General features: G+C 39.0%; 1 protein-coding gene across 3 annotated transcripts in view; it reads right to left on the minus strand.

The window, feature by feature from the left end:
• Positions 1-746: 746 nt before the first annotated feature.
• Nfkbiz (NFKB inhibitor zeta) overlaps positions 747-22,386 on the minus strand; it is a 29,599-nt gene continuing 7,959 nt past the window's right edge. The window contains exons 1-12 of one of the 3 annotated variants that reach the window (XM_047563984.1): positions 10,293-11,332; positions 8,100-8,239; positions 7,530-7,560; positions 7,319-7,410; positions 6,336-7,126; positions 5,409-5,514; positions 4,881-5,027; positions 4,634-4,697; positions 3,981-4,150; positions 2,789-2,899; positions 2,495-2,662; positions 747-1,253 (exon numbers count right to left, since the gene is read on the minus strand). In XM_047563984.1, the coding sequence (XP_047419940.1) occupies positions 1,200-1,253; positions 2,495-2,662; positions 2,789-2,899; positions 3,981-4,150; positions 4,634-4,697; positions 4,881-5,027; positions 5,409-5,514; positions 6,336-7,126; positions 7,319-7,410; positions 7,530-7,560; positions 8,100-8,239; positions 10,293-10,620 (2,202 nt within the window). In that variant the 5' untranslated portion in view covers positions 10,621-11,332 and the 3' untranslated portion in view covers positions 747-1,199. Of the gene's footprint in view, positions 1,254-2,494; positions 2,663-2,788; positions 2,900-3,980; positions 4,151-4,633; positions 4,698-4,880; positions 5,028-5,408; positions 5,515-6,335; positions 7,127-7,318; positions 7,411-7,529; positions 7,561-8,099; positions 8,240-10,292; positions 11,333-22,386 lie in introns of those variants that run through there. The other 2 variants (XM_047563985.1, XM_047563986.1) reach the window with 2 other exon arrangements.

The following is a 22,386-nucleotide window of genomic DNA, read 5'->3' on the forward strand; positions in this document are numbered from 1 at the left end:
GTATCTTTTTAAAAAGAATGTAAGTACTTAGCTACAAAGACACTAAGTCACTTATCAGACTTATCATTTTTTTAAAATAAGAGTTTTTTAATGAATCAGATTTGTCACAAAGAATTAGGATGCAATTAAAGCCAAATACATTCCTCAGGGCATGCCAGAGGTAGGCAAATGTTAACAGCATCAAAGTTGCTAAAAAAAAAAATGAAAGTTTTCTTCTGAATGACAATATAAACATCATGGCACATTATCATTATTTGACAATAGAAAAGAGAAAGATATGTTTCTATATTGACTTTTTGTTGTTTCTCTAAAGATTTAAAACGAAAATTTTGATAGATCATGTAAAATTATAAATTCTAGACGGTGAGCCATAAAGAGGTTCTCTTTAAGAGCATGCAATAACCTACAAATAATGTGTCTCATTTCAATGCATGAGAAGAAGCATATTTACAAACCAGACATGGCTCTTTCAGCCCCCATTTACTTTATCTACAAATACTTTAGTTAGGCACAGTGATAGCTCCTTTGAATGTATTTAATTTTAAAAATTAAATACACTTGTTTATTAATTCACTTATTTATTTCCATTTTATTGATTAACATTTCAAATATCCATGTTACTGGTCAAATACGTACAATAATTTTAAAGACAAAAATAACAATTATATACAGTTTGCAAAGATCAAATCCTAACCATAGATGCCTTCCATCTAGTCCAATGACTAGAGACCCGCCAACACCAATAACAATGACCAGGTAGTGTATCAGACTACAAGAAGCCTCAACACTATATTCAGATTTTTTTTTTTTCCTTTCAAATTCTTTCATTTTCCTTAAAGAAGTGTTTACAATTTACCTGCCCAGAACCAGTAATGGCAACATGAATGATGCCTTATGCCACAAACCAGTTTTCTCCTACCCAAAAGCTACTGTTAATTGAAGGCAATTTTACCATTCAGATCAAATTCAGATGTCTAGATCCCAGATACCTGGGTATGAAATATGCAAATCTGCCAAAAGAAATTAGATATTTTTCTTCTTTCTGTTAATATAACCCACTATATAATAGTGAACTAAATATGTTTGTTTCATAGAAACAACTTACATTTGCCAATACAGGGCAAATGGTCTATGTACAGATACATTAGGACTGCCTAACTGACAGTGAGTGTTGCTGACCAGGCTCCAGGTCAGTGGAGCTAATATGGTGGTGCTCTCTGCTGAACAGACTTCCCCTTCAGGATACGTCGAATCTGGAAGAGAAATAAAAAAGATTTATGAGGTTTACTGTTGTGGGTCAAAGTGATACATTTTCTTCAGATTTTAATGACTTTCTTATATACTCTACAACATTCCTTGAAGAAATGTGTAAAATATCTGTCAAGATTAAAGTGACTCAAAAAATGTAACTCCTTTTAAAGCTTATTTAAGAACTCCTATAGTGAATCTTTGAGTGCAATACAATCAAACATCTCCACTAAAACTTATCTGAAAAATTATCTGAAGTTGAAAATCTATAGCTATAGCTATAGGTAAAATAAGATCTTTCCTCACAAATTCTGAATTATTATTTATGAGAATATTTGACAGTAATTATAATATATTAAAATACCTCAGTTATCCTGAAGCTAGCCTAACTAACAAGTTACCATACTTAATAAGGAAGTATAACCTACCTAATTAAAGTACATGCCATGTCCACCTTATGCACACACGTATAGCCTTAATACCCTTCAAGTCAAAAGAGCTGTCATAATGTCATAATATCCAAGTGTTAAATAAAGCAACTACACAAAATTTTATGGGTCACAGGAAAGCCCCCAGTCTCATTCAGAGGCTAGTGATTGATTTTATGCCTCAGTCTGACAAATTGTATCATCTGTCTCTGAACCCCAACAAATTAGAAGCAACGATTCCAGAAGAAAGAAGACTGAGGTAGGGGATTTAACTGATAGTCTGACAATAAGAGCAAAGGGAAAGACCCTCTCCACTCCCCAATACACATAATACAAAAGCAAAAAGGAGAGTAATCTAAGAACATTTTTAAGGAAGCAAATGTGCCTCCAGACCCCAATGCTCCCTGAAAGCACTGTTACCTGAGAGCAAACAACAGTAAAGCAGAGCAGATCCTGGGCTTCAGACTCTGATGTGCACTAGTTAATGATGGTTCCTGTCCTCAGAACCTCTCTAGATATCAATTTTCTCAGCTGAATGTACTACAAAGTTTTTGTAACTCTTAAGTGATATACGGGAAATCTGCTACAAACTATAGAGACTCTAACTTATGAAGAGGGGTTATGGTATCATTATGGTCATAATGACAGCCAGAAATCAAATAAAGTTAAGTTGCATTTCATATAACTTATTTTAATTAGTGACGGACACTGACAGAGCCTACCTGAGGAGCACCCTTCACTTAAACAACCTCATCCATCTCCCTTTATTTCAGACCAGAGTACCTGAATGTATTTCCTCTTCCTCCTGTGACCCTCACCTGTTCTCCCACAGGGCCATCAGGAACCAAATGCACTGGCTGTTCATTCTCCAAGTTCCGGGTACTTGGGTCTGCTCCCTTCCTCATCAACAGGCGGACAGCATCCAACTGTGTCACCCGATACTGCAGGCTGGCAGCAACATGGAGTGCAGTGTTTCCATTATAAGCCTGAAGACAAAGAAATAAAATAACTCACATCAGGAAGGGGGACTTTCATGAAAGGAGCTTGAAAACTTGAAGCAGGTGTAACAAAGGTCACTTCATCTCTGGTGTTATTAAGGCTTCTAAAAGCACCTTTGAATTCACGAAAGACAGGCAACCGGGCAGCTCCAAGAAGAGGCGAATGAGTTCCAGATTTGCTTCTTCGGCTGCCAGATGCAGTGCTGTGCGGCCACTTTTACGATCCTTGTCAGAGACAAGAACAGAAAAAAAATTAAAATCCAGATACCAAGGATTGGAATATACTTTTTACCCTGTCTCTCAAATGTCTGAATCAGCTTTAGAAACTTAACTTTGAATGTTCTCTTCTACACAGTCTTCCTGAAACCCAAGCTAAATGGAATCTCATTCCTCTTCAATTTCCTACTAATTTGTCTATTTGACTCTCATCACAACCTATCCTTGTAAAAAGGGTGGCCATAAAATGTAGAAACATGATACTTTTTTTTATCATGTATTATAACATCAGTAAACCATTTATTATGTATCACCATTTTTCTACTTTGTAGTACCAAGTATCATGAGCCATATCCCTTAGCTCTTCTGTTAGTAATCCCCCCAAATGCCCAAGTGATTTATGATGTAGACATTTCCCCCTAAAAGCAACTAACACTGTGCTTTAGGACACAGAGAATATTCAGTAAACATACCCCCAATTTAAAAAGAACAAAATATTTTATAGCTTAAAAAACAGCTGCTTGGTGAGGCCAAGCAGATTATTTAACAATAAAATATAAAGTGCTCATAAAAAAAAAAAAGAAGAAAAGATGTTTATTTCCTGATCCTACAACAAAGAAACCCACACAAAAAACACTATATTGTCATAAAATACAAATGGAAGCCTAAATGACAATATCAATTTCAAGCATTTTCTTTTCCTTTCAAAGACTAATTTATTTCACAGCTAAAAGATCTTTTTTAAAAAATATTTTTTAGTTGTAGATAGACACAATACCTTTATTTTATATATTTATTTTTATAAATAATTGAACTCAGTGCCTCACACATGCCAGGCAAGTGCTCTACTACTGAGCCACAACCCCAGTGCCTAAATGATCTTTTTTGGAAAATAATCCACAGATTACAAGCAAATCAAGAAAGCAGATTAAAGATCTTTTATAATGTAAAGCTTCTTAACTATCCATACATTGATACTCCATTAATTTAAAAACAAGAAAAAAGTTGTTTTCGTCTGTACTTGGAAGTAAGATCTTTTGCTCTAACTACTTGTCTCTCCGACCTCATCTCAAACCTCTGGTGAATTTACCTTTGCTTCCACTGCTGCTCCCATTTGAATTAGACACTTGATAGTGTCAACTAGACTCTTATTCTTCAGTAAAAGCTCCTGAACTTCAGGTGAATGAGGCTGTTGATGTCTCTGGAGCTCATGTACCACAGCATTGTGGGCCAGGACGGCACAATGGAGGGGAGTCAGGCCTAGGAGAAAGGGACAGTAAAGCAGGGGTCAAGCATCTTGTCAAGTCTTTTGATTGCTCTGTAATTATAAAGCTTGAGGATGAACTCTCTGATTACCTATCAAGAGACTCCACAAAAACTAGTAAGGCCATCTGAATATGACCTCTATTGGGCCTTACTGCTAATTTTACCTAAAGAACATTTTAGTTTTAATTACCTCCCTTCCTTCTTAGTATGATACTTAATACCCTTAGAAGGTAAGGGCTCTACTTTCTACATGGTTCTTCTCCCCTCTTCATCCCCACCAGCACTGGGGATTAAAGTCAAGAGTGCTACCACTGAGCTACATCACCAGCCCTTTATATTTTAGGGTCTCACTAAGTTGCTGAGATTGGTCTTAAACTTGTGAACCTCCTGCTTCAGCCTCAGCTGGGATAACAGGTGTGTGTCACCACGTCCAGACCTCCACATGGCTCTTAATCCAATAAGGTTTTAGTTGCTTACCATCATAGTTAGTTGCCTCAAGATCCACAAACTGATTGCTCCTCACTGCTCCCTTCTGGATTGCCTACAAAATTTTAAAATAGATAGTTAGCAAAATATGAGAACACAAACACCTACGAGTTTTCCTAAGAAATGAATAAATCAACTCAAAACATTATTTCAATAAGCAACCTACATGCAACTTCTAATATCTAAGCCTTATCTCTTTGGCCCTGCGATGGTGGAAGTCTGGTTCACTGCCTCTTACCTGAAGCACCTGGGAGTGGCCCTTCTCAGCACAGACGTGCAGAGGTGTTCTTCCCCAGCAGTCTGTGGTGTTCACCTGGGCCCCAAGATTTACCAGATCCTGCACGATGAGATGCTGATTGGCAGCCACTGCCACCTGAAAGGCACTCTGTGGACATTCAGGGGAAAAAAATATTATTTTAAACATATAACACTATAACAAAGAAAGTGAAACTAAACTATGACTGAGGGGAAAACCAAAACCCAGAGAGAAAATAAATCCTATTAATAAACAATCAGACACCATAAAAGGAGGAAACTAAAATATGCCTAGGGTGTGGCTTAATTATACTTAATCTTTGGTCAATATCTACAAAGTTAACATTAGTAACGTCAAGGCTGATGGTGGCAAAAAGTCAATTATTTCAAAGTTAATATTAACTAAAGTCTCTTGATCTTCAGCTTTGACGCAAGGTGCACTTGAAACAGTCATCAATCACTTCACCATGACCATATCTTTGCCCACTTCAGACTCTGTCAAGTTCCCCACCTGTCCATTGTGCTCCTTAATATCTAGCATGTGAAGTGCATTCATCTTTCTTGCAAGAACATAGGAAAGTGCTCTTCTCCCTTGAGCAACAGCAATGTGGAGGAACCTGGGGAATGAGGAAAGAATAATAGATGAAATTCATTTGATTTCATTAAGTTCATCTTTAAAAAAAAAATCTTTCTTCAGTCCTTTTTTGATATAATGGTGCATTCAAATGAAACATTACAGAGTATAATCGGTCTTTTCTGCACGATGGATGGTACACCTAAATTGTAACATGGTGAATTAGTTACAGAAGTAAGAGAAGAATGCCCAACTCCATGCTGACTGCTTTAAATTACTTTTAAATACTCATAAAAACCCTAAGAAGGAGTATTACTTTTTATACATCAAGAAATAGAGGCAGGTATTTCAAGAACTTTGCCCAAGGCCAAGCAGACATCAAGACAGATCAGGGGCTGAGGTTGTGGCTCAGTGGTAGAACAACTGCCTCGCATGTGTGAGGCACTGCGTTCAATTCTCAGCACCACATATAAATAAATGAATAAAATAAAGGTCCATCAATAACTAAAAAAATTAAAAAATAAAAGATCAGGATTTGGTCTACAAATCAACTCACCATTTATGCCTAGTAATGACCTGTTTCTGCTCTATAAACAAAGTACACTGGCATTCAAAACCAATTTATTCAAAGACACATATATTTTTATTAATTTAGAACAGGTAATTATTTCAGTCAAAAAAAAAAAAAAAGGCACATCCTTTCTTGAAATATTAGCTACCGCTAAATAGCACTTTCTACTCACACTGTTGTTTGTTAACCAATCGCTAAGATATAACCTGGTATACTCTAGAAAAATGCTATGCCCACTAGTCCCAACAAGTGTGGCATACCAAATTAAGCACAGGAGACAAAAGGATACTTACGTATCACCATCTGCATCCTTTGAAAGAAACTGGTCCTGGGAAATATTTGCCAATTTATTTTCTTCCTGCTCTACTTGCCACTGAAAAAATGACTTCCCTAACTGTGTGGTGCTCATTTGGTTTCCGATAAGGTTTGGAAATGGCTGGGACGTGTTTAAAGAGGCAGCACCTGCATCGAGTGGCCCCAGGGCTTCACAGGCACTGAAGTTCTGCAGGTGAGCATCACTTGGTTGCTGCACACTGGGGGAAGTCTGAAGGGGAACAGCAATATTCTCAGATTCCCCATGACCCCTTAGAAGGGATACAAAATTTTGGTTTGAGCAGAACTGTGGTTCTTGACCATCAAAGAGGTTTGATTCATAGTTGGGCGACTGGGAAGTTCTAGAATAAGGACTGTATTCCAGAGTTGGGTTGGGGATATAGTGGTGGTGGTGCTGCTGCTGCTGCTGTTGCTGCTGCTGCTGCTGCTCTACACTTTGGTTCTGTGGAGAATACTGGTACAGGGAAGCCTGGTCCATCACTTGTGGGGAGCCACTGACTTGGAATGGTTGATATTTCTGAGGTGGAGAGAAGACCTGCCCTCCATGGAAGTCCTGACACTGCTCTTGAGGGGAACTTTGAGGTACCACAGGGCTCATCCAGCTAACTTGGACTGTGTTCAGGGAAACTGGGCTGCATTCATTTTTAATGTTTATAATGTTCTGAAGTAGATCAGCACTGCTGTCTGGTTTGGATTCATTGTGATGAACATCTTCCATGCTCTCACCAGGTGTTGGTGTTTGAGGTGGTGTCTGAAAAGAAAGAAAATTCAACTTGTACACGCACTTCCTTCTAAGATTTTTCCAGAGGCTAGGGGTGTAGCTCAATGGTACAGCATGTGCTGGGGTTCAATCCCCAACATGCACACAAAATTTTTTTAATAATAAAATTATTCCAGGAAGGATATCTGAAGGGTATTCAGAGGAAAACAATGAGATACTTACCAAAAACAGAGCAGACCTTTTGCAAGCTGGTCCATCAGACGGAAAATCAGGTCCTTTTCTTTTCCCACTGTAAGATACTGTGTTCTTCAATTCTATACTCAAAAAAGGGATGTGGAATCTGTGATCATTCTACTTCACAAATTTTACTCATAATCACACTGTTATTTTAGTCTACAGCCCCAATAAAATTATAAATAAAAGTTACTCTTACCTGTGAATTGTTCAATGTTCACACTCTGTGTCTAAAAGGAAAATAAATTTCCTATTTAGTATATATAAAATGGTTTCCTGCTTAATACACACCAATAAAGACTTATCTCTACTACTCTTTATAGCATACTATAAAGCTCTGATATAGTTATTCTATCAATATTTATTTTCTACCTCAATTTTCATTTTATCTTTCAACTTCTCCATTTATACTTTCATCTTAGATCAACTTAGGTCAAGATGAAATTATAAGACCCTTTGATTTTTCCCTTTTTAGTCAAATGTTCCATTTCAATTGGACCTTATTTATTTCCTTGTCCCTAACTTGCTTTCATTTTTCATTCACTAAATTTCTCTTGCAAACCTAGGTGCCTGGCACTGGGTTAAATGATAGAAATATAACAGATAAAAAGACAAATTTGGGTCAGTTCTGTGAACTTGGTCATTTATGAAAAATTTTAAGTGACTTACTAAAACTAGTTTTGTAATAAAAAATAAAATAAAAAAAAATAATAACCCTAACAGACTAATCTCCTCCCCAAACCCACTCAAAATGAAAACTAGATGCCACCTTAAAATCATCCACAGCTTGGCCAGAAGTCTTCTGTTTATGACTTCGGATGTGTAGCAGGAGCTCCTTCACCGAGTTCTTCACTCGAACACCTTGAAAGGGTCCTCTCTGCTGCCTGCCAACACCCATATGGGGTTCAACTGTTTAAAAAAAGCAAAAGATGCCCCAATTAAAACTCTTCACAGACACAATCCTAATGAACCCTAGAGTATAGTTTCCTTTGTATAAAGGCATTCCAATTCTCTTTGGTCAATGGCCTTGTGTGTCTGCTCTCAAGAATTCTGTGTTGCTCAATAGCTCTCTGCACCCTAGGAATTAAAGCTCAATCCAAAAAGGTCCAGGAATCCCTGGAGCCAGAAGATAAACCCAAATGATGCCTTCTCTATAATGAAAATAATTTTTAATTATTTTTTACTTTGGAAAAAAACCTTGGGGGAGTAAAGAACAAATGGTGCATTTTTAGCTTTTCAAACCAAAGGTTTTATGTTCACATAGAAATATTTAAGTCTATTAATTCCACTCATTTCTAAGAAGGCACAAAACAAATGAGTAAAAAACAACTTCCTCCAAAGATCCCAGAGAAGCAAAAGCCTAACAATTAACAGTGTTATGCTTATATTTATTTCTTATGCTTTCCCCCAATTCAATTGTACTACGGAAGCTACATAAATTTACTGAGTTTAAACACATTTTTCATATACATACACAGGATTTCCCTTCATTAAGTGTTTTTAGAATTGCTTATACCGGCCTTCTTAGTAAAAAGGAAATCTGCTTGTTTCACATTAAAACTTCAGAGCACACTTTAAAATTTTCTCTAGAAGTACTGTATCCTACATCTGGTCACTACTGTGTCACAGCCTCTTGGGAAATATGATGAATACATTGAAAAAGTCAGGAAATGAATAACTGGGCCACCCTGTGGAGAGTGGGTAAAATTAAGAAAATGGGACAAGAAACAATGTATAATTTGAATATATTTATCATACTTAATACATGATAATACATGAGAAAAACAACTCAATGATGAAGCAAATTAAGTGATTACTTGGTCTTACATTTAAGTTTAGGGATTTCAACAGATACCAGAATTGCCACAATCTAACACAACATTCCTCTGTAATGACAGCAGTTAGCAACTCAACGTCACAGGGAGAAAAAATGCAGTTTCAGGAATCCCCCTAGGCTGTGCGGGAAACCAAGAACTAGGAAAATAAGTTTCAGCCAGAGGAAGGCCAAAAGTCCTAAGAACCTCAGAAAAGGTCCTTAATACACTTACACACTTTTCAGATAGGCTACCCTCTTAACACACTGTGGTTTAAGTCACTCTTTAAATAATTTTAGAAGAAAAATAACCTTTTAAAACAAAAGACAAAACAGGAGTGGTTAATAGTGGGAAGAACTGAAAAAAGATTATTTTTTTTAAAACCATGCCAATAAGACAATTTTTGAGATTATCTAGGTGTTAAATTTTACTCACACCGCATCCTGTTTTCCCCCAAATTATGCCACTCTGTTCATTAAGAAAGGAAGCTAATTCACAACTGAAGAAAGGAAACTGTATGCCTTTCTTCGCTAGACAGAGCTTATCCATTCTAAAGCACACAGAAAAACAAGACCACAAAATTCTGGGCAGGCTTCCGAAACTCCCCAACGCCACAAACTTAAAGGCATAACGTGTTGTTTTCCAGATCACCTTCTCCTGTTCACATCTTGATTAAGAGGGGTCTGTTCTTTGATGGTAAATTTCCAAGGTTAGAAAGAAATAAGTCATGACTTTTAACAGTTCCCAAAGCCCTATCCTCTGCCGCAGTTTTTCACTAAAATTGCCACAAGAAAATCACACCTATACCAGGCCCCCAAACTTCGACATAGTATATTATGGGGTGGCGGGGGGGGGGGTGGCAGAGGGGAAGAGGAGGAGGGCGTGCGTGAGAGCTCAGTCTAACATCCTTCACCCGGAGAGTCCGGTGCTTCAAACTCGGAGGCCAGACGGACGGCGCCCGCACTTCGCAGACTGTCAAAGGAGCTAGAAGGCACCAGGCAAGGCATCCAGCAGTCGCCTAATAAATGATTGCTAATGTGCTTAAGTCTTGCCGCTAAGGAAGGCGCAGGGGCCACCTTCCGTCTGGTCAAGGCCCTCACCTCCGGGCATCCCGCCCTCCCCTCCCAGCCCCGTGGACCCCAAGCAACCTGGGCGCCGAGGCCGCGCACCGCGGGGCCGGCGGGTACCTTGCAGGCGCTCGGCGCGGGCGCCGCCTCTCGGCCGGGACTCCACGGCCCCGCAGGAGGACACCGACGAGGCGGAGGAGAAGTCGGAGGAGTCGGAGCCGGGCGAGGCGGGCGCCGAGGGCCCCGACGACGAGCAGCCGGCGTCGCAGGCGCCCGGGGCGGCGGCGGGCGGCGACGCGCCGTAGAAGTAGGCCAGGTTGAGCGGGCTGGTCATGAGGCCGCAGTCGCCGGCCGAGTCCAGCAGCCCCTCTCCGCCGCGGCTGTCGTCCAGCAGCTTGTCCACGATCATGCTCCTGGGCTCGGCGCTCGGAGCTCCCCAGACACCTGCGCCACCGGCTCGCTGCGCACGGCTGCCTCCGGCCGCGGGGTGGCTGGCTAGGGACCTACGGGCGGCGGGCGACGCGGGCACGGGCGCGCCGCGGGCTGCCCGGGTATTTAACCGGCCTCGAGCCCGGCCGGGCCAGGGGCGGCGCTGGAGCCTCCTCCCGACCCCTCCTCCGGATACGCCGTTTCCAGTAAAATGTACAGGATGAGGCAATATGCCCTCCGCCCTCGCCCCGCCCGCCCGGCTCCGCCCAGACCGACCGGTTGTTTTCCAGCCCTTCACCTGGAAACCTCGGCCCGGCGCAGCCTCAGGCCTCCTGCCTCCGGGACCAGGACCCTCGCCCCAGCCGCCCGCCCAGAGCCAGCCCTGCCCTCGGCCCGCCGCATCCCCGGCTGGGCCTCGGTGCCCAGGAAGAGGGCGTGCGACGCAGGGGTCGAGGGCCTGCAAGGCGAGGCGGGAGGCCTGATTCCGGGAGTGGGAAATCCTGGAAGGTGCGAGCCCCGTGCCACCTTCCTGCCCAGCCGGCGCGCGGGCCTGGCGAGCTTCTCCACTGCCACAGTTAAGGGGTCTCCTGCGGAGCCTCAGAACACTTCCCCTTCTCAAAATTTAGGAGTTCGCCAGCTTTCTTTTAGACAAGGTCCCAAAGTCAAAGAGATGTTGACGCATTTTTCTGTCCTTAAAGTATCTTGGCTACACTTTTTTTTTTTTTTTTAGTTGCAGCCCCAGAATAAAAAGCACTGTCCACTCTTTTATAGACCTCAATACGACAATAAAGCCATCTTAGCTTAATGACGTATATATGTAATTTTTTAAAGTCTGTATAGCTTTACATTGGGTTTGATAAGCAGGAATTTGAACCTTTCCTATCTTGAATACTTTTCCCCAATGGGTTTATACGAATATGTATCGAAGTCCAATTAGGAGGGGAAAAAACATGTAATTTTTCAGGATAAAAAGATGCATGATTAAACCTATCTTTCAAGTACATTATAACTTGGAGGGATGATAAGGTAAGTACACATATACTATATGAAAAGGAACCGATGATGATTAAATATCACGAGGGATACAAAGTTCAGTGAGCAGCCTAAAAAGAGAGGCGACTTGTCTGGGAGAGGAGAAGGGAGGTCACGAGGAAAGTTTGCAAAAGAGGTAACACTACAAAGGCCTTAAAGGGTGGGTGGGATTTCAGCCACAGTGTTTGTAGGAAGAAGGACAGCATAAGCAAAAGAATTAAGGAGAGAAGTCAGCTAAGACTTTACGTCCCTTACAGGATGCTCAAAGGGAAGATGTTGACAAATGTAAAAGATAACTTGGTGCCTCTGGATGGAGCACCTCCAGGGACCCACTAAGACACTGAGTCAGTTTACAGGACTTAAGACTGAAGACCCAATGGCCATTTTAAAAGACTGCAATAGCTCAGGAGAGAACTGACCTGGCCCTGGGCCAGAAACAGTAGTAAAGAGCAAAACAAATGAAAGCAGAGCAGGGTCACATTGCTAGGGCACAATCTGTAGGTCTGGCATAGTTGGTGGTGAAGGGCAATGAAAGAGATTGGTCCCTCCGTGGCTTGAGGCCATGAACAGGTGAACAGGGATGTGAAGTTCAGATCAACGGGAAATCAGCAGAAGCAGAATGTTTGGGTTCTAGGAAAGGGGGAAGGACACAATAAGCTTGGATTGTAACTTCATTAATAGATATCAGGCTCTGGTGGGGACAGTTCCATAATAAATATTTCCTTTGTTTCTCACAAATGTGGCACCACCCTGTAACTTGTTACTGTCTCTCCCTCCCTCCAGTTTTTGGTAACATAAATAAATAAATCAGCAACAACTCTCAATGTATCTGTGGAAAATAGGAGCTCTAGTAATTACAGTTCCTTAGAAACAAAATCACTTAAAAACGAGATGTTCGTGTGATGGTTAATTTTATGTGTCAACTTGACTGGGTTAAGAATGCTCAGGCTGCTAGTAAAACATTATTTTTCTGCAAGTCTATGAGGGTGTAGCATTGAATCAATAGACTGAGTAAAGAAGATAACTTTACCAACACAGGCAGACATCATCTAATCTATTAAGGGCCAGAATGAAACAAAAACGTATAGTCTCTCTTCTTGAACTCAGTTATCTGTTTTCTGTTCTCAGACCTTAGCACTGCTGACTCTTGGGCCTTGAGACTTCAATGGAGGATTATGTCATCAGATCCCCTATTTCTCAGGCCTTTGGGCTTATATCAGAACTACACCACTGGCTTTTCTGGTTCTCCAGTTTGCAAACAGCACAAGGCAAAACTTCCTGGTCTCCATAATAGTGGGAGCCAATCCTTCATAATAAGTATCTATGTATCTATATATATGCCCTATGGGATCTGTTTCTTTGGAGAACCTCAATACATTGGACTTTCTCAATTAAATCTGTTTGAATTTTCTTCCTCCACATTAATATACTTTATGTATAATAAAGGACTTAAATGCCCATCCAAATAAATTCATAGGCAATTTCATTTTTTCAAAATGAATCTTCCCTCTAAAGTTATTTACTGTTTTACTTGGTATGTAAAAATTCAGTGGGAGGCATGATGGTTCACACCTGTAATCCCAGCTATTCAGGAGGCTAAAGCAGGATGATTGCAAGTTTGAGGCCAGCCTGAGTAATTTAGCAAATCCCTGTCTCAAAATAAAAGGGATTAGGGGTGTGACTCTAAATAAAATGAAAAGGATTAGGGGTGCTTGCCTAGCATGTTCAAGGCCCTGGGTTTAAATCCCCACTATGAAGAAAAAGAAAAAAAAAATTCAAACTGAGGTAGGATAAAATAAATAAGGATATGTAGAAAGGAGAAAAACAGGAAAGGACAGAGGAATTGTCACTGCTTTAATTCTAAAAGTTCCATAAAGGAGCTCAACTTCACTATCACCACCCTAGGCCTGTTTTCCTCCAGTCCTGAATTCTTAAAAGCTCCACTATATCTTAAGAGTACTGTAAGTTTTTGTTAGTTGACAGAATGTTACTTTTAGACTGATTAAAAGAACTCTAGACAAAGACCAGTTATTGTTTGGATATGCCATGTCCCCCAAATGCTCCTGTGTTAATGCAGGTGAAATGATTAGTCCATCCTACTGCGAATAGACTCATTGGATGGTAACTGTAACCAGGTGCAGTGTGGCTGCAAGAGGTGGGTTACTGGGAATTTACCCTGGAAGGGTGCATCTTCCCTGTGGCCCCTTCTACCCTCTCCCCCTCACCCCATCTCTGCTTCCTGATTGTTATGAGTTGAGCAGCTTTCCTCTGCCATATCTTTGCACTATGATGTTCTGCCTCATCTTGGGCCCAGAGCAGTGGAGTTGACCAGCATGGACTTGAACCTCTGAAACCATGAGCCAAAATTAACTCTCCTTCCTTTAAGTTATCCCTGTCAGATATTTTGGTTACAGTGGTGAAAAGCTAACACAAAACCCATGATGTGGGTACTGTTCAAGTGCTGTTAACTAGGTAATGTCAGCCTGAAGATTCTAAAAAAGAACTAGCCCACTATGACCTACTCTATGCTCCATTTTCAACCGACACCACCCCTCGTATGCTTCTCATGCTCACCATTTAAGAAGTTTCCTTTAAAAGAAGACCTCTGAGATCCAAAAAGTATGTCTCACTCTTGAGTGCCGGCACCCTCTCCCTTTGAGTGCTTTCTTATTTGCTTTCTTGAATAAATCTTTGCTTGTGCCTCTTTTCACACATCCTGAAATTCCTTTCTGTGGTGTAAGAAGAGAACCTGATTTGAAGTTCCCTTTTCCCTTCGGAAGTCCTCCTCAGGTCCCATTTAGTGACAAAAATCACAAAAATCATGGTCTCTGGAGAACTTAATATAGTCAATGAGCCACTAATGTTTTATAATAAACAAGTTTTCCATGAAATACTAAAGCAGAAGTACTAAAGCAATAGTGGTTTGAGAAGACCACAATCCCCAATTCCCAGAAACTCTCCCAACATGGTCAGGAATAGGTTTTGTTGACATCACTTCTTATAAGAAGAAAATTTAGATATACTTTGTTTCATTTAAATGTTGAGGTATAAACTTGATTTGGTCTATTAGTTTGAATGATATAACACTCCCATTGTTCTAATCCAATATGGATGAACATTCACTCTGGGGAAGAAAGTCACCATGTTATCAGGACACTAGCTGGAAAAGTCTACTGAGGCCAGACCAACTTGCCAGTCATTTGAATGGCTACTTTGAAAGCAGATCCTTGAACTCCACACAGCCTTCAGATGATTCAGTAGATAATACTGATTATAATTTCATGAGAAACCTGAGCCAGAACCCCAGTGCCACTTCCAGATTCCTGATGCACAAAAACTATTTACAAAAGGTGAGAATTTGTCCAAAGTCATCATAGGTAAAGAGAGATTAAAATTCTCATCTGTCTGATACTCGAGTCTGATCTTTTGCTTTAAAAAGGGAGATAAGAAGACTTATTTTTTCAAGGTTCAGATGTACTACCTATATCAAAAGACACTAAAAAAGATGAAAATGACATATCAGAGTTTTGTCATTCATGGAAAGAAGAAATCTATTCCAAAGTGACTGGAAGAAACTGTTCAATTAGAACTAAAATTGGCAATGCTATCTTTCCCTTGGCTTTATAGCTGTTAATAATTTACCTTATTGGGTTTTATGTAATAAAACATTTTGAATAGTTTTATGGGCCCAGTTATGTTGTAACTCCGTTTTGAGATTATATAAAAGGAATGTATGTGTTGTGTGGCATGTGTGTTGCTTGGTATTGAACGCAGGGCATTTTGTATACAAGGCAAGCCCTCTACCACTGAGCTACACTCCCAAGTAGATAACTATAATTAACTGTAAATGTAACAAACTTGAAAAGCCAATAACTATTTATAACAGCTTTTTACACTACAAATGAAAAAACCAGTATTTACAGGGTGAGTTATCATACTGTGTTGGCTAAGGAAGTGAACAATCATAGGTGAAAAACCAATAAAGACTGGTCATTTATTTTCCTGGAAGCCTTGTAGATGAAAAGTCAGCAAGAGAAATCACAGCACTGTCAACTTCCAAATGTACAGTTACTCCCTGAATTAAAGACATTAACTGCAAATGGATCCAGTCTGCTGAATTACGCTTATGCCTCAGAAAGGACAAATCTACATAACTGTTCAGACGTGCTATGTTGGTTATAGTCATCTGGTACCAGCACCAGCTAATTATCCAATCTTTTATATGAATGCTTGACAACAAACACAAGGTGTATTGAAATGTTCCAAGTGTACAATAACGTTTTTGAATCTCATTATTTATCCTGGAACAAGTACATTGACAGTTACAATGATGGTATAACAACAATGATCAGCGAAGTTGCTGGTATCTCAGAACAAATCAAGGCAGGGCAGCAAAATGAACCAATAATCACTGGATTATTCTTCACCACCACTCGCTTGCAGATTTTTTTTTTTTTTTTTTTGTCTTTTTGGAACTGGGAGTCAAACCCAGGGTTTTGCGAATGCCAGGCAGACGCTTTGCCACTGAGCTGCATCCCAGTCCTACTTGCAGAATTATTTTTTTAAACCAGTTTTACTTTGACAAAGTCCTAGATGAAACTGTGGTTATTAATTTTATTAAATCTTGACCCTTGGTCTGGGAATGTAGCTCAGTAGTACTGTATTTGCCAAGTACGTGTAAAGTCCTAGGCTTAATCCCCAGCATCACAAAAACAAAAACCAAATAAACAAACAAAAAACAATAAATCTTGACCCTTGAAATGTACATCTTTTTACTATTCTATGTGGCCACATGGGAAATATGCATAAAAGTTTGTGCTGCATATTGAAGTAAGATGACTGTCTACTAGAAAGGGCCTGTGTGTTAGATTGAACAACATGGCTTAGCCAATTGTTCTAATCAAACACCGAGCTGGGAGCTGAGCTCATCCCTGTTTGCCATGGCACACCAATTTTACTTGACTGACAGGGACTTTGACAGACTTTGGTATTTGTCAAATTTTAATTTTTTTTTAAATGAATAAAGTAAGCCTGTTAAGGAAAACAGCTAACAAATATTTGTTGCCAATGATAAAATTCAAGTTTTCAAATGAATATTATGAATGAAATGAATTTTGGAAGACTTCTATCAGACATCCTGAGCTTGACAGCTGCCCAATACTTGAAGACTTTTTTGATGAGACCTGTGGTGATGTTACTCACAAATGTGATTTTTTTTATATTACATAATGAAATATGACATCATTTGGAAAACGTATATATAACTAAATGAACAAAGCAACATGGGGTAAAATATCCATTCAAAAGGCAATAGGGGCCCATGGATTTAAATGGGTCAGTGTATAAAAAGTTCATCAGTATGATTTCAGGTTCCACATTGCATCTACCCTTTAAATAACTAGCACACAGTAGCCCTTTCCCATGCTTATCTGCAGTTTCATTTTCTGCAGTTACCAGCAGTAAACCATGGTCTGGAAATATTACATGGAAAATTCCAAAAGTAAACAATTCATGTGTTTTAAATTGTGTACCATTCTGCGTAGTGTGATGAAATCTTGACCTGTCCCTTCTGTCCCATCCTGGACATGAATCATGCCTTTGTCTAGAGTATCCTCACTATATCCACTGTCCACTCTTAGTCACTCAGTAGCCATCTGGGTTATCACATCAATGGTCAGTATCAGTATCATAATACCTGTGTTCAAGTAACCTTTACATAACAGCCTATGACACAAGGCCTCTCACCTCATCATGCAGGCTTTGTATCATCTGACCTCATCACAAAAAGAAGGGTGAGTACAGTTCAGTAAGATACTTTGAGAGACAGACAATATTCACATAATTTATATTACAGCATATTGTTATACCTGTTCTATTTTATTGTTGTTCATCTCTTACCACTCCTAGTTATAAAGAGAGACTACAGTAATGTTGTTATAGTTTGGATCTGAAATATTCCAAGGCTCATGTGTTTGAAGTTTGGTCCTCACTGCAGCATGTTCAGAGGTGGGGCTTTTAAGCAATGATTAGATCATGAGAGCACTAACCTCAGCAATGGATTAATCTGTTGAAGGATTCATAGCTGGATAGACTAATGGGAGGCTGTGGAAACTATAGGAGGTAAGACCTAGTTGAAGGAAGTGGGTTCTTGGGAGCAAGCCCTTGGGAACTTCACCTCTTGTCCCCAGGTCCTCCCAACCTTGGCTTTCTCTCCTTCCTAAGCAGGAGGTGAGTAGCACCTATGCTCTGCCACACACTCCTGGCCATGATGTTCTGCCTCACCGTAGCTCAGAAACAGAGTCAAGTGACTATAGACTATGAGCCCAAATAAATCTTTTCTCCTTTAAGTTGATTTTCTCAGGTATTTTGTTATAGTGATGGAAGATCAACTAACAAATGTTAAAGACTACCCAAATTATCTGAAAAGCTATTAAACTGTTTCTTTTTTCCAACTAAATACCTGCATAAAGCAACATTATTTTCATGTACTTCACCAAAACAAGTTAAATGCAGAAATACATATAAGACTCTCTCTTCTGTAAAAACAGACATTAAGATTTACAAAAATGTAAAACAATAGTTTTTCTCACTAAACATTTTTATAGCTTAAGAAATATAGTTATTTAAACGGTAAGCAAAGATTTGATAGAATGCAGACAATGTTATATTGTCCAACTAAATAGTTCCAGATTGGACTATTGATTGTTGAATACCTGGTTCTGGAAACTTCCTCTCTTCTCTATCTCTATTTCCACTGTACAAGACAGAAGAAAAGGTTAAATTGAACTCACTGCCTCATTAATATAGAAATGAGATATTGTACTTATAAATCTTCACTATATAGTTGCTTAACAAACATGTTTATTAAACTGTTTTTCAAAATATTCATATTCATAATCTCCTATACCTACCACCTTTAAACACAGATAATACATATCTGTCAAAATAGATGAAGAATAACCATAAAATTTCATTCCTTATATAAAGACATGAATGCCTTATTGCCACATCTTTTCAAGAATTTTAATTCTATAACTTTGATTTTTTTATATAGATAATCTTTTTTTGTTTGTTTGTTTTTTTGCAGTGCTGGGGATCGAACCCAGGGCCTTGTGCTTGCAAGGCAAGCACTTTACCAACTGAACTATCTCCCCAACCCTAGATAATCTTTTTATCTAGAACTTTTAATTCAGAATTTAAAATTTGAAGTTTTGGGGGAGATTATTTTTATTAGTCTTCAGGGACTTATTCTGGATTTCTATCACGAGGACAATAGCATATGTCAGATATAAAAAGACCAATTATAAAAATGTTTAAGAGCACAAAAATAGAAAACAGCCTGGATCATGTGCAAAATAGACATCAACACTAACAAAATAATAAAAAGTATAGACCCACAATATAAATATACTTTGACATAATTTTAATAATAATATCACTACTGAAAGTCCATATACTGAATAATATGTTAGATAACTTATACATACACTATCTCTAGTGATAAGTAATAATTGGGAGAATGGTCAAAGATTGAAGTGAAATACATAGTTATGAAATCTTACCAACCACAATGCCAAAGTAGCAGATAAAATAAAACAAATATGCACAGCTACAAGTGGGGAAAATGTTATGATCCAAAGATAATTTAACACTGAAAGTAATTCATGAAGAAATCTGCACTCTTACTAAACAACTATGCAAATTTAATACACAGTTAATGACAATTATTCATTTAAACAAATGCCTCCCCCTCCCCCAAAATTGTTTTTGCTTAAATTTGCAGAATACTTTAGGCCAGGAGTTGACAACTACCACCTGCAGGCTAAATCCAGCCTGTTGGGCAACTTATCCCCTAAGAATGGTTTTTGCATTTTTTAATGGTTACATTTTAAGTGTTTATATAAGTGGTCAAGTGAGTCATGAATGGTTAAGTAAGTGCCTACATAATATCCTCCACCTTGTCTCTTGGGCCAAAAAATCTAAAATAAATTTACTACTTGGCCCACTACATAAAAAGTCTGCCAAGCCCTGCTCCAAGCAAACCCAACTCCAACAATTACCAGTTGTGTGACCGTGGGCAAGCCCCTTAACCTCTGAGCCTCATTTTACTCACCAATAAATTCAGATGCTAGCATCTAAATCAAATTGCTAAAATTATATGAAATAATGTGCAATGTATGTAATATATTCGATCGACATACTAGAAACTTTATTTTAAGTCCATAAATTATAACCATTGTGAATGGTTATAATTAATATTAATGCTATGGGAAGCAGAAAGGATAGATCACAGACTGGACAAAGCCTCTTAGTTATACCTTGTGTCTGCATAGCATTTTTCCACCAGAGTACTTTTACATTTGTGCAACCAAACTGGTTAGGAGGGAACCCAAAATATTTTTTTTAAATCATAATTCTTGAATTTACAAGTCAGAAAACCATTATAATGAATAGTTCTAAAGATGCACTAAGCTGGCAATGAGGTTTAGCAAACAGGTTCTCCCCTTAACATCCTTCCACTTTTCTCTATTTCCAACAATCATGTTCAAAATTTCATCTCTTAATTTCTTTCTGGATTTTACCAGCTTGTCCTGTTGCCTAGAGTATCTTCTTCCTGTTAGCCTACTCATCCTATACAGGATAAAAGTTCCACAAAACTCTGACAAACAGGATCTGGGAGACCAAATAGCAATCCTGTGGTGAAGAGCAGAGGACAGAAACAAAGAAAGTTGCCTTTATATTAAGTGTTCAAAACTCTCAGAATCCTTGCTCAATCATGCTCAACCCTTTTCTTTCCAGCATGTCCAATGGGAAAGACATGCTCCCCTCAGAAAGTGCTGATCGCCCACTTTAATCTTCAAACTGGTCTGTGGTACTTGAAAACACTTCTTCAGTGACTCTGACAGTCCTTTAAGGAGGACTTCCCTACGTGTTGGAGAAATGCTTTAAATTACCTTACCCAACAATTCTAGGGCTATTTACACCACTTGGACTACTGGAAGAGAGCAGTCAGATGTGATAGATCTTGCCTACATGAAACACAAGTAGATTCATATTTCCCTTTGATGATGATTCCTCAAAGGACAGAAGACTTGGTTTATGCCTATCCTATCTAAGGTTGCAATTATGACAACCCCATACCAGGGAAAAGTATGGAAAATGTCATAAAAAGAGTTCTTAGGTTGGTATGGACTGCTGGCATTCACACAGGTACCATGAGGTAGGAGTCTTTAAACACACATATGGTGGGTAAAAGCAGAGGAGACCTGACAATAACCTTCTATGAAGATAACAACAAAAAAATGTAGATGCAAACAGATGAACAAAGAGTAACCAGATTGCCAAAATGCCTGAATTCTCAGAGTCACATCTACTTCTTTATAAAGAAATGCTGCAGAGGGGTAGGAGGAGGGAAGAGAGAGGAAGAAGTGCTATGGAGCTACACTGGCCAAATTATGTTGTTATATTGTGTGCATGTATGAATCTGTAGCAACAAACCCCCCATTATGGATATAACACACCAATAAAAATGTAGAAAAAAAAGAAACACTAGATCAAAAAAGAGACTGGATGATCTTAATCTGGAGAAGGCAGAAGGTGGAGGAAAACCCAAACAAGACTAAGTTTTTAGGTTGGACATTTTGGATTCTCAAATACCTGTGACTGTAGAGTCATTTACCAAAAGGCATTTGTTAAAAGAATAAAATTTTACTTCAAGAAAAGATAAAAAGGCAATATCTGGAAATCTAATAATCATCAACCTAAATTCTATTGATTAAAAAATTTTCCTATTCATAGATTCATTGGATAATGAACACTCTTCCAGGTAGTAGGAGCACCATACTGAAGAGATAAGCGGTTTATGCCCTCATGGAACCTGCATTCTATGGGAAAGACAGGCAATAATCAAATAGCTGTATATTACAACATATAATACAGTACCAGGTTTTAATAATGTGCTATGAAGAGAAACATCAAGGTAAAGGAGAAAGTCAGAGGTGCTGTTTTAGATAGGTCCTCAAAAGCCTCCCTACCACCTTCTAAACCTATGTAACAACAAAGCAGTTCAAGGCCTGAGAATCCTTGTCTCCTGTCCTTTTTGAACTCTGAGCAATGTTACCTACTCACACAGGCTCAACTCTGACCAAGACAAAGACTCCAAATGCCCAACCCTAATCCTGGCCTCTTCTCTAAATTCTTATCCCACATTGACCAAAGTATAATTGACAGGTCTAAAACCAAACTGGCCATACTCACTCTTTACTCCTGTACCCCCACAAAAAGACTGCCTTTACTTTTCCAGAAATCTCAAAAGATTTAAAGAGTTGACTCTTTCTGCTCCTTCACTCCACGATAGAAAAGTCTTAATAGTTCTTTTTCCAGAGTAGTCCCATTCACCCCTGAGAACTCATTCTAAAATCACATTTAAGAGTAGCTGGAAGTTTAGGAAAACATTGCTTCTGCTTGCTCACAATTAGACCCTATAACCTCCCATTTTAAAACTAAATCCTTATCCCTGATTTGCACATCTTCTAAAATTCCGCCATATCAAACTTACCAGTTATAGATGGAATTGTACCCTCCAAAAAAATTCATATGTTGAAGCCCTAATCCCTAATACCTTGGAATGTGACTACATTTAGAGACAGGACTTTTAAAGAGATAATGAAATTAAAATGAGACTCAGAACCCGAATTCAACTCAACTGTTGTCA

Source organism: Sciurus carolinensis, chromosome 9, assembly GCF_902686445.1.
Source record: "Sciurus carolinensis chromosome 9, mSciCar1.2, whole genome shotgun sequence".
NCBI classification, from domain to species: Eukaryota; Metazoa; Chordata; class Mammalia; order Rodentia; family Sciuridae; genus Sciurus; species Sciurus carolinensis.